This window comes from Rhinoraja longicauda, chromosome 20 (assembly GCF_053455715.1).
Source record: "Rhinoraja longicauda isolate Sanriku21f chromosome 20, sRhiLon1.1, whole genome shotgun sequence".
Classification (NCBI taxonomy): Eukaryota; Metazoa; Chordata; class Chondrichthyes; order Rajiformes; family Arhynchobatidae; genus Rhinoraja; species Rhinoraja longicauda.
Window position 1 is genome coordinate 10,176,692 of NC_135972.1, and position 12,857 is coordinate 10,189,548.

General features: G+C 47.9%; 1 protein-coding gene across 2 annotated transcripts in view; it reads right to left on the bottom strand.

Annotated features, from left to right (window-relative positions):
• pot1 (protection of telomeres 1 homolog) overlaps positions 1 to 12,857 on the bottom strand; it is a 148,076-nt gene that overhangs the window by 98,807 nt on the left and 36,412 nt on the right. For both annotated transcript variants that reach the window (XM_078416516.1, XM_078416517.1), the window contains exons 4-5: positions 7,624 to 7,721; positions 5,059 to 5,169 (exon numbers count right to left, since the gene is read on the bottom strand). In XM_078416516.1, coding sequence (XP_078272642.1) covers positions 5,059 to 5,169; positions 7,624 to 7,721 — 209 coding nt within the window. The remainder of the gene's footprint in view (positions 1 to 5,058; positions 5,170 to 7,623; positions 7,722 to 12,857) is intronic.

A 12,857-nucleotide genomic window follows, 5' to 3' on the forward strand; every position in this document is an offset into this window, starting at 1 on the left:
TTTCTGCTGAGACGCAAAGAAAGGGTAGAGAGCCAGAACGTTATTCCCCCAGGGTGGAAAGGTCAATGACTAAAGGGCACAGGTTTAAGGATAAGAGGGGTAAAGTTTAAAGGAAGCTTGGCGGAATCAGCTGGGGAAGAAGTTTCATGTCGTGGTTGCCCTTTCCCGTGACTTACCGTATGAGGAAGGGTCTCAACCCGAAACGTCACCCATTCCTTCTCCCCAGAGATGCTGCCTGACCCGCTGAGTTACTCCAGCATTTTGTGTCTATCTATTGGGTCTCTTTGCACTGGCCCAAGATGAAGTAACCAGAGCAACCTTTACACTTGAAGGCTGGAACTCCCAACTAACCTACAGTGTCTGGTACAACAGTGTTACCACAATCACACCAAATGATCGAGAAGATTGGGGGGGGCCCAGTGGCAAAGTTGCTGCCTTACAGCGTCAGAGACCCGGGTTCGATCCTGACCATGGGTGCTGTCTGTACAGAGTTTGTACACTCTCCCCGTGACCTGCATGGGTTTTCCCCGGGTGCACTGGTTTCCTCCCACACTCCAAAGACATACAGGTTTGTAGATTAAATGGCTTCTGTAAAAACGTAAATTGGCCCTATGTCCCTAAAGTGTGTAGGATAGTGCTAATGTACGGGGATCGCTGGTCAGCACGGACTCAGTGGGCCAAAGGGCCTGCTTCCACGCTGTGTCTCTAAAGTAAAGTCTAAAGTATCATCAGAGGTCATCTCAAGGCAAGCACGGTTCAGTGAGGTACGACCTCCACCCGATGGGCCGAATAGCCTCTCCCAGGGTGTCACGTGGAAACAGACTCTCTCCGCTGACAAACCCGCTGCCTTTCTTTTATTTATCATCGTTACTTTTTTGCATATTTTTCCATTCATTTGTTCTCTTATCTCTCTAAAACACCGTCTATATCTCTCGTTTCCCTTCCTCCCCGACTCAGTCTGGAGAAGGGCCTCGACCCAAAACGTCGCCTATTCCTTTTCTCCGGAGATGCTGCCTGGCCCATCGAGTTACTCCAGCTTTGTGTGTCCATCGTCAGTTTAAAGCAGCATCTGCAGTTCCTTCCTGGGCAAACCTGCTGCCACTGTTCAGCTGCCTGAAGCCTGAGAAGCCCAAGCTAAAACTCGATCAACAGATTCACAGTTCCAATCCGAGCTCTCTAGAGATTGTCCTTCCACACACATCCAATTGAATCACCACCTTTTTGCTGCCAAATTCATTACAACTTAATAAAGGGATGTAATGAGATTGTGTTTCTGCTTTGCAGCATTTTAGAAAACGATTCTGATGACAAAAGGCGGCGCTGTGGTGCAGCTGATAGAGTTGCTGCCTCACAGCGCCAGGGAGACAGGTTTGATCCTGACCTCTGGCTCTGTCTGCGTGCAGTCGGCCATTTTCTCCCCGTGGCCCCCACGAGTTTTCTCCGGGTGCTCCGGTTTCCTCCCGCATTCATTCGCGCGGGTTTGTTGGTTAATTGGCCTCTAGTAAACTACGCCTCGTGCGTAGGGAGAAGGGGCAAATGCAATGTTAGCATTCCTTTCGAGAGGACTTGGCGGGATGTAATGCCGAGGCTTTATAAGGTACTGGTCAGACCACATTTGGAGTATTGTGAGCAGTTTTGTGTCCCATATCTGGGGACAATAGACAATAGGTGCAGGAGTAGGCCATTCGGCCCTTCGAGCCAGCATCGCCATTCAATGTGATCATGGCTGACCATTCTCAATCAGTACCCCGTTCCTGCCTTCTCCCCATACCCCCTGACTCCGCTATCCTTAAGAGCTCTATCTAGCTCTCTTGAATGCATTCAGAGAATTGGCCTCCACTGCCTTCTAAGGCAGAGAATTCCACAGATTCACAACTCTCTGACTGAAAAAGGTTTTTCCTCATCTCCGCTCCATATGGCCCACCCCTTATTCTTAAACTGTGGCCCCTTGTTCTGGACTCCCCCAACATTGGGAACATGTTTCCTGCCTCTAACGTGACCAACCCCTTAATAATCTTATACGTTTCGATAAGATCCCCTCTCATCCTTCTAAATTCCAGTGTATACAAGCTTAAGGATATGCTGGCATTGGAGAGGGTCCTGAGGAGGTTTTTACGAGAATGATCCCGGGGATGATCGGGTTAGCGAATGGTGAGGGTTTGGCGGCACTGGGAGTACACTTGCTGGAGTTTAGAAGGATGGAGGTGGGGGAGGTGGGGGAGGTGGGGGGGAGGATCCATTTCCATGCTTAATCACTAAACTAAACTAAATAAAAAATGACTTAAAAAAAAACCAATACAGAGAAACAAACTAATACCTTAATGATTCAGGACCAGAATTTTTTTTTGTGGTGACCGCCAATTTGTCAAATGACTTAATGAGACTGAATGCCTGCAGCAAGTTCTTAATATTTAATAAATAACAAATATATAATTGGTTTCTGGTGGTGTTTATCAAAAGTGCAAGCTTCAGGCAAGTGCAGTGCAGTCCACAGTCACTTGACTTGAGCTCCAGATGACCCAGTTACGTCTACAGGCCTGAATCTCGATAATTGATCCTCTACTTCTATAACGTTATAAAAGGGTCCATTTAAATAAGGGTTTACTGTAATGTGGCATTAATTAAGTTGACGAGTCTCAAATCTGGTTTTGAATTCTACTCGATAGTCACTGTATTCACACAGCCAGCAGCTGACCTCATGAATAATCCATCTTAGATAGAGTCATAGAGACATATGGCATAGAAACAGGCCCTTCGGCCCAACTTGCCCACACCGACCAACATGCCCCATCTACACTACTCTACTTTTGGCCCATGTCCCTCTAATCCAGGTACCCGTCTAAATGTTTCTTAATCGTTGCGATAATACCTGCCTCAACTACCTCCTCCAGCAACTTGTTCCATACACCCACCAGGCTTTGTGTGAAAAAAGTTACCCCTCAGGTTCCCATTAAATCTTTCCCCCCTCAGCTTAAACCTAGGTCCTCTGGTTCAGGAAACAAAACAAAAAGAAACACTTAGCCAGTCGATACAGAGAGTGGAAACAGGCACTTTGGCCCAATTTGCCCCATGCTGACCATCTACACTAGTCCCACCTGCCTGCGTTTGGCCCATTATCCCTCTAAACCTATCCCATCCATGAACCTGTCCAAGAGTTTCTTAAACGTTGCGATAGTCCCTGCCTCAACTACCTCCTCTGGCAGCTCGTTCCATACACCCACCACCCTTTGTGTGAAAACGTTACCCCTCAGGTTCCTGCTAAATCTCTCCTCCCTGACCTGAAATCTATGTCCTCTGGTTCTGGATTTACCTACTCTGGGCAAAAGCCTCTGTGCACTTGCCCGATACAGATGCTCCTCGACCAACGATGCTTCGACTTACGATATTTCGCCTTTACAACGGTGCAAACGCTGGGCAACGGCAGCCACCCACAGCTGGCCTTGTGATCAGATGCATTAAATGCATTTCAATGTACGATATTTTCGGTTTGCGATGGGTTAATCGGAATGTAACCCCATTGTAAGTTGAGGACCACCTGTATATTCATCCCATCGTTTTTTTTACACCTCTAAAAGATCGCCTCTCATCCTCCTGCGCAGCGAGGAATAATGTGGCAGCCTGCTCAACCTCTCCATCCCGCTAAGGCCCTGGCAACATCCTTGCAGATCTTCTCTCCACCCTTTCCAGTTGAGCCGAGTTTATTGCCACGTGTACCCGTGGTACAGTGAATAGCTTTAGCGGCGTGCTAACCAGTCAGCGGAAAGGCATTTTGGATAAATTACCCGAAATATTAATCGGGCGTAATTATCCTCATGATCTTGTGATTGAAAAGCGATCTTCACTTTCAATTGCACTCTGGCATTTCTTTGACAAAGATCGGTGCACTGGATTGAATATTCTTCCCACCGCAGTCTCTGGGCTCAGATGTCGCCACCTGCTGCCGATCCTGAAGACTGCAAGCTGGACCGACACAGCACAGCTCAGCTCAACCTTGCCAAATGAGGACTTTTTGCAGCACCACAAATAACGGTCAGATAAACAAAGACAAGATCTTGACTGAGCCTCCCGTCTAAAGTGTTCTCCAACCCCAGGGGCCACATCAATGGCAAGGGTGCCGGGCAAAATATGTGCGAACACGACGCAAATTAATGCAAGTTCATAAGGTCATAAGTGATAGGAGCAGAATTAGGCCATTCGACCCATCAAGTCTAGTCTGCCATTCAATCATGGCACATTCATCTTTCCCTCTCAACCCCATTCACCTGCCTTCTCCCCATAACCCCCGACACCTGTACTAATCAAGAATCTACGTATCTATCTCTGCCTTAAAAATATCCATTGACTTGGCCTCCACAGCCTTCTGTGGCAATGAATTCAGATTCACCACCTTCTGACTAAAGAAATTCCTCCTCATCTACTTCCTAAAGGAAAGGGAATAGGTGATGTTTTGGGTCGAGACCCTTCTTCGTACAGAGAGTCAGTCAGGGGTGAGGGAAACTAGAGGTATGAAAAGGTTCAGAACAATGTCAGAGACATACTGTGCTGAATGTCATAGAATCATAGTTCAGCCCTGAAGGGCCTGCTTCCGTGTTGTATGAGCGATATGGGTCATGTACGCGCTGTACATGGGCAACGTATGTGCTGTATAAGCAATATAGACCATCTATGTGTTGTATGAGAGATATGGGTCATGCATGTGCTGTATGAGAGATAAGGGCCATGTATGCTCAAATGAGAGATGCAGGTCATTTATATGCCTTGAGAGATATGGGTCACGCATGTGCTGTATGAGTGACATGGGTCATGTGTGTGCCTTGTGAGAGATATGGGTCATGTGCGTGCCTTGTGAGAGATGGGTCATGTATGTGCAGTGTGAGATATGGGTCTGTATGTGCAGTGTGAGATATGGGTCATGTATGTGCGGGATGAGAGATATGGACCATCTTGTATAATATCAGCTGCATGGACTCCTTGGTATTTCCAACACATTTTTTTGCCAATATTCCCAACTGTCCTAACGTGCCAAGTACACGCCCGGCTGAATGTAGCTCGACTTACAAAGACCGTGGCTCCTGCCTCGTTGGAGAGTTCGAGCTGGAAAGCGTGCCGCCCATCCTTGCTGGCACTCGATGACTTGCTGGCTTGGAAGTTCGTGAGCACCACCGTGTCCTACGGAGACAAGAGGAGAGAAATAAAGGACTCAGTTACAAACTAGAGAACGAAGAGGTAGTTTGGTTGACATAAGTCACACCACTTCCTTAAATGTAGTCCAAACACTCTGGAGGAAATTCTTTAGCCAGGGGGGGGCTAACACCATTTTTAGTCCTTCCTCTCTTCAATAGTCAATAGTCGTTTATTTGTTACATACACATAAATGTGTAGTAAAATGAAACATTACCCGCAGTTGAACAATAAGACCAATAAGATTAATCAATAAAAATGCAATAACACATACAATCACAACTAACACCAAACAAAAAGAAACATCCATCACAGTGAGTCTCCTCCAGTCCCTCCTCACTGTGATGGAAGGCCAGAATGTCTTTTTCTCTTCCCTGCTGTCTTGTCCCGCGGTCAGGCTGTTGGAGTTGCCACGTCGGGGCGGTCGGGGCTCCCGATATTGAAGCCCCCGCTGGGCGGTGAAAAATCCCGCGGCCTATTTCAGGCCGCGCCGGATGGTGAAAGGTCCATGGCGGGCCGACCCAAGCCCCGCGATTCGGGGCGGGCGAACACGTTGCCTCTGCCGCTGCCGGAGCGCCCATGTTGACATTCATACGTTATAGGAGCAGAATTCAGCCATTCGGCCCATCAAGTCTACTCCGTCATTCAATCATGGCTGATGTATCCTTCCCTCTCACCCCCATTCTCCTGCCTTCTCTCCACAACCACTGACACCCGCACGCAGCAAGAATCTGTCAATCTCCGCCTTAAAAATAACCATTGACTTGGCCTCCACAGCCGTCCGCGGCAATGAATTCCACAGATTCACCGCCCTCTGACTAAAGAAACTCCTCCTCATCTCCTTTCTAAAGTTGCGTCCTTTTATTCTGAGGCTGTGCCCTCTGGTCCTAGACTCTCACACTGGTGGAAACATCTTTCCACATCCACTCTCTCCAGGCCTTTCAGAATTCGGTATTGAGGTCCCCCCCTCATCCTTCTAAACTCCAGTGAGTACAGGCCCAGTGCCGTCAAACGCTCATCAAATGTTAACCCAATCATTTCTGGGACCATTTGCGTAAACCTCCTCTGGACCCTCTCCAATGCCAGCTCATCCTTCCTCGGATATGGGGCCCCAAAACGGCTCACAATACCCAATCACCCCTACACTAGTTCCATCCAACACACACTGGGCACACCTTATAGTTTTGTGTAGCAAGGAACTGCAGTTAAACGGTGGTTTAAACTGAAGATAGACACAAAAGGCTGGAGTAACTCGGCAGGGTAAAGCAGCATCTCCAGAGAAAAGGAATAGGTGACATTTCGGTTCTGAAGAAGGGTCTGGACCCACCACTGCTAAAATGGCGTCACGGTGGCGCAGCCGTAGAGTTGCTGCCTTACAGCGAATGCAGCGCCGGAGACTCGGGTTCGATCCTGACTACAGGTGCCGTCTGTACGGAGTTTGTACGTTCTCCCCGTGACCTGCGTGGGTTTTCTCCGAGATCTTCGGTTTCCTCCCACACTCCAAAGACGTACAGGTATGTAGGTTAATTGGCTGGGCAAATGTTTTTTTTTAAATTGTCCCTAGTGTGTGTAGGATAGTGTTAATGTGCGGGGATCGCTGGGCGGCGTAGACCCGGTGGGCCGAAGGGCCTGTTTCCGCGCTGTATCTCTAAATCTAAACAAAAATCTACACAGCGTAGAAAACAATGTAGTAAAGAATGTGAACAGCTTTCTGCTTGTGATATAACACAATAGATTTAGCACCTACCTGTCTGCCCGAGTTTAATTTAAACATGGAAGGGGAGAAAAAAATCCCACAGTGGCCCAGAGCTCCCACTGTGTATATTTATCACAGTGACATTTACCTGCATTGACAAATCTGACATTTCCAATGATACTTTACTATCACGAGTACCTAGGTACAGTTAAATTCTTTGTTTTGCATACAATACACAGGGTATGTGAAGAGACAGTGAAGGACAGTTATTATTGTCCTGATGGTCCCTCTTTGTTCTCCGCAGCTACCCCCCCCCCCCCCCACGTCGGGTCCCCCTCTGTTCTCAGCACCCCCCCCACCACGCGGGGTCCCCCTCTGTTCTCGGGGCGCCCCTCCCCCCCCCCCTTTAGAACTGCAGATGCCGGTTTAAATCGAAGGAAGACACAAGGTGCTGGAGTAACTCAGCGGGACAGGCAGCATCTTTGGAGAGAAGGAATGGATGACGTTTGGGGGTCAAGACCCTTCTTCAGACCTACAAACCTGTATGTCTCTGGAGTGTGGGAGGAAACCGAAGATCTCGGAGAAAACCCACGCAGGTCACGGGGAGAACGTACAAACTCTGTACAGACAGCACCCTTAGTCAGGTTCGAACCCGGGTCTCCAGCGCTGAAAGCGCTGTATGGCAGCAACTCTATCGCTGCGCCACCATTCTGCCCTAGTTATAAACGCTTCATTGACGTGCTTACCCCTTGTTTCAGAATGCTCTCACAGTCTTCCACCAACTTCCCAAATATAAAGGTGTTGATTGATGCTTGGTTGGACGTAGAAGGCTGTGTAGTTGGTTCTAAGAAAAACAGAAAATTACAGCAGTGTATCTCACGACAAGGGTTTGAACTTTCAGAATCCCACAAAACACAAACGTATATCGATCACACACTGCCACCATTACGTTCAATTAAATTTCTGTAAAGACATTCGTAAAATCCATGTGTGTAAGAAGTAAGTGCAGATGCTGGTCTACACCAGAGATAGAGACACATTGACAGCACAGTGGTGCAGCGATAGAGCTGCTGCCTTATAGCGCCACAGATCCAGGTTCGATCCTGACCACGGGTGCTGTCTGTACGGAGTTTGTACATTTTCCCCGTGCGTATTTCTCCGAGACCTCCGGTTTCCTCCCACTCTCCAAAGACGTACAGGTTTGTAGGTTAATTGGCTTAGGTTAAAATTGTAAATTGTCCCTAGTTTGTGTAGGATAGTGTTAGTGCGCGGGGATCGCTGGTCGGTGCGGCTCGGCGGGCCGAAGGGCCAGTTTACGCGCTGCATCCCTAAACTAAACTAAAGCGCCCCAAGAAGCTGAGCGAATGGTCCTCACGCGGCATACAGCGGAGGAGGAGCAGTGGAGGGCAGCACGACCACGCTTGGCCAGGCCAATCCTGGAACGTTGCCAAGGCAACAGACCTTCATGGACAGGTCCAGATCCCTGCACGTGCGACAACTGGGGCTTGAAAATGGCGTCAAACAGGCGACTCTGTATAGTACTGCCAGACACTTGTACTGTATGTGGGATGCATTTCTAAGATGTACCCAAGAGCTTATGTTCAGGTGCTCCTCAACTTACGATGGGGCTACGTTCCGGGAAACCCATCGGAAACCGAAAACATCGTAAGTCGAAATGAATTTAATACACGTGATCACGTGTATTATAGCGCCAGAGATCCGGGTCGCTGCCGTTTGCACCATTGCAAAGCCGAAACATCGTACGTCGGGGAGCATCGCCATAGTGATACTTGTACTGAACTGTATACAAAAACGAGTTTCACTGTACCTCGGTACAGGTGACAAATAAAGTACCATACCAGACCTAAGAAAAACTAAAACGTTGGAGCAACATAACCTCTCCGAGCCACGTCAGGGCTTGCCTCGTGCCTGTGACATCAAAGATGGTTTACACAGTTGGCTTCCCAAAGCCTCTGGATGTAGCTTAACTCCGAACCCCCAACCAGTTACATTTAAAACCAAAAGGTTTCACGTCAAAATAAGCTGAATAACAAGCGACCAGCACGTTTTTCACTCGACACTGTCGCAACATCAAACATTAGACAATAAACAATAGACAATAGGTGCAGGAGTAGGCCATCCAGCCCTTCGAGCCAGCACCGCCATTCAATGCGATCATGGCTGATCACTCTCAATCAGTACCCCGTTCCTGCCTTCTCCCCATACCCCCTCACTCCGCTATCCTTAAGAGCTCTATCCAGCTCTCTCTTGAAAGCATCCAACGAACTGGCCTCCACTGCTTTCTGAGGCAGAGAATTCCACACCTTCACCACTCTCTGACTGAAAAAGTTCTTCCTCATCTCCGTTCTAAATGGCCTACCCCTTATTCTTAAACTGTGGCCCCTTGTTCTGGACTCCCCCAACATTGGGAACATGTTTCCTGCCTCTAATGTGTCCAATCCCCTAATTATCTTATATGTTTCAATAAGATCCCCCCTCATCCTTCTAAATTCCAGTGTATACAAGCCCAATCGCTCCAGCCTTTCAACATACGACAGTCCCGCCATTCCGGGAATTAACCTAGTGAACCTACGCTGCACGCCCTCCATAGCAAGAATATCCTTCCTCAAATTTGGAGACCAAAACTGCACACAGTACTCCAGGTGCGGTCTCACCAGGGCCCGGTACAACTGTAGAAGGACCTCTTTGCTCCTATACTCAACTCCTCTTGTTATGAAGGCCAACATTCCATTGGCTTTCTTCACTGCCTGCTGTACCTGCATGCTTCCTTTCATTGACTGATGCACTAGGACACCCAGATCTCGTTGAACTCCCCCTCCTCCTAACTTGACACCATTCAGATAATAATCTGCCTTTCTATTCTTACTTCCAAAGTGAATAACCTCACATTTCACATGGACCGGTTTCTACACAAGACGTGATGTTCCCAGGCTCACCACCAGGCTGTGAAAACACACCCCATACACGCAGCCAAGAATCCTAACGCGTTGGCAATGAATTATTGATGTAAAGAATTTAGATCGCAAGTTCATCTGCTAAGTATTCACAATGTGAAATAATAGAATCAAACATAATCAGAAACATCAATCAGATTGTATTTACTCACATCTATCTGAACTTTACTTCAGACTTTAGAGATACAGCGCGGAAACAGGCCCTTCGGCCCACCGAGTCCGTGTCGACCAACCATCACCCGTGCACTAGCGCGACCCGACACTTTAGGGACAATTTTTACCGAAGACCATCGACCTACAAACCTGCACGTTTTTGGAATGTGGGAGGAACCCGGAGCACCCGGAGGAAACCCATGCGGTCACGGGGATAAGGTACAAACTCCGTACAGACAGCACCCACAGTCAGGATCAAACCTGGGTCTCCGGCCCTGCAAGGCAGCAACTTAAGCACTGTGCAACTGTGCTGACCATGTGGTAATAATAATTAAATATTAGCTGCAGAAAGGAAAAGTAAAGGAATCTGGACGATCAGACTGCAGTCAGACCTCAATAGAAAAAAGGTCGCAGCTAAACACAGTAGTATTTCTCTGGACTACTTTTGTGAACAGTTCTTCTCAAAGTTGCATTGCGTTGCATTATTCAGGAGAGAGTGGAGTGCTGCTAAATAGACATAGAAAATAGGTGCAGCAGGAGGCCATTTGGCCCTTCGAGCCAGCACCGCCATTCATTGTCATCATGGCTGATCATCTACAATCAGTAACCTGTGCCTGCCCTCTCCCCATATCCCTGGATTCCCACTAGCCCCTAGAGCTCGATCTAACTCTCTTTTGTTCAGACATCAAAATCACAGACGTTCCAGTTCCAAGCCTGGCGGAGAGGCACCCCAGGGTGTACGTTGGTCACCTATTCCAACTGACTGAAAGAGCTACAATGTCTACTCAAGATGAGTTAAGATCTGGCTCCTAGCAACAAATGGGACATGTATGGACGGTCTTCCCAAACAACTGGGTCAGAGCCAAAGAAAAAAAAGTGCCTGAGGAACTCAGCGGGTCAGGCAGATTCTGGGGAGAGAAAGAACAGGAGACACAGTTTTTGATCGGGGACCTTTCCTCAGACTGAGCAGAGTAGGGGGAGCAAGCTGGAAGAGAGTGGTGGGGCTGGCACAAAGCCTGGCAAGTGATAGGTGGATACAACAGGTTGGGGGGGGGGGGGGGGAAAGTGTTGTTTGAGCAGTCGGTGGGTGGAGCAGGTGACAAAGGCTAGAGGTGAAAAGGAGACAAAAGGAAGTCGGGTATGAAGAATAAGGGGTAGGCCATTTAGAACGGAGATGAGGAAGAACTTTTTCAGTCAGAGAGTGGTGAAGGTGTGGAATTCTCTGCCTCAGAAGGCAGTGGAGGCCAGTTCGTTGGATGCTTTCAAGAGAGAGCTGGATAGAGCTCTTAAGGATAGCGGAGTGAGGGGGTATGGGGAGAAGGCAGGAACGGGGTACTGATTGAGAGTGATCAGCCATGATCGCATTGAATGGCGGTGCTGGCTCGAAGGGCTGAATGGCCTACTCCTGCACCTATTGTCTATTGTCTATTGAGAGGAGGAATGTAAAGCCGAGAGAGGGATATGGGGGTGTGAAGTGATAAAGGGTGGAGATAAAAGGCAAATGGAGGACTCAAGAGTTGGGAGAGCGTATATGAAGGGTGCATGCCCAAAAAACTGCCTACATCGTCAAGTCATGTCGAGTAATATCAAGAAACAGATCGAGTCATATCAAGAAACACGAGTTGGAAAAAAAAAAATCGCATTGATTTATTGAAAAAAAATTTCAATTAAATTCCATGAGAGCAAATGTTATTCTGAACCACACATCCTGGAGTGGTGGTTTGTGAATTCAGTGAGGATGGATTTCCATTACCTGTGGGGCTGTAACGTGGGATTACCTGGATATGATTAATTAATCGAGTGCGCGCGCGTGCATCAAGAATTATTCATTTAATTTTTTTTATCCAATTAAATTCCATGGGAGCAGATTTTATTCTGCAATGCTTTGTGAATGCAGTGGAAAACTGGTGCATCAAAGTCAACATGTGATGCTGGCTCTTATGACCAAAGCTAAACCGGCAACCTTTCTCACTGATAAGAAAAAACCCTATATATTAAAACCCTCGTTTGTTTGCTCGTTTGTTTGTTTGTTCGTTCCTGAACTACAGCTAAAACGGTACACGATAGCGCGACAATTTTAGGCCCACCTTACTCACCGTCGTCCCTTTGGTGCTAATGGAAGATGTTTCATTGAAATCGGTGTTATATTTTTTAAGTTATTCACATTTTTAAGGGAGGGAGGGGGGAGGATAAGAGGGGTTAGGGGGATGGAGTGGTGGAGGGGGGGGGGGGGGGGAAAGAAGAGGAGGGTGCTACACCAATGCAGGAGTGGTCTGGGCCCAACAGGTCAACTTAGTCTAGCAATCTTTAAAAAGCAGCAAAGGAACTCTGTTTCCATGCACATAAATAACTAAAACCTGGTGCACAAGTCAAAACAGAAAAAGAATAAGGGATCTTGTTCTTATCTCAAGGGAAGACACAAAGTGCTGGAATAACTCAGCAGATCAGGCAGCATCTCGGGAGAACAGGGAGAGGTGACGTTTCGGGTTGCGACCCTTCTTCCTTATCTTTACTTTAGTTTAGAGATACAGCGAGGAAACAGGGCCTTCGGGCCCACCGAGTCCACGCCGACCAGCGATCCCTGTACACACACACTGGGGACAAATTACAATTTTTACCGGAGCCAATTAACCCGCAAGACCTGCATGTCTTTGGAGTGCGGGGGGAAACCAGAGCACCCCAGGGAAAACCCACCCGATCACAGGGAGAACGTACAAACTCTGTACAGAGAGCACCCGTAGTCAGGATCGAACCTGGGTCTCTGACGCTGTAAGGCAGCAACTCTACCGCTGCGCCACCATGCAGCTAACTCGAGGAAGATGTTTCTGAATATAATTTTAAAATGTTAACAT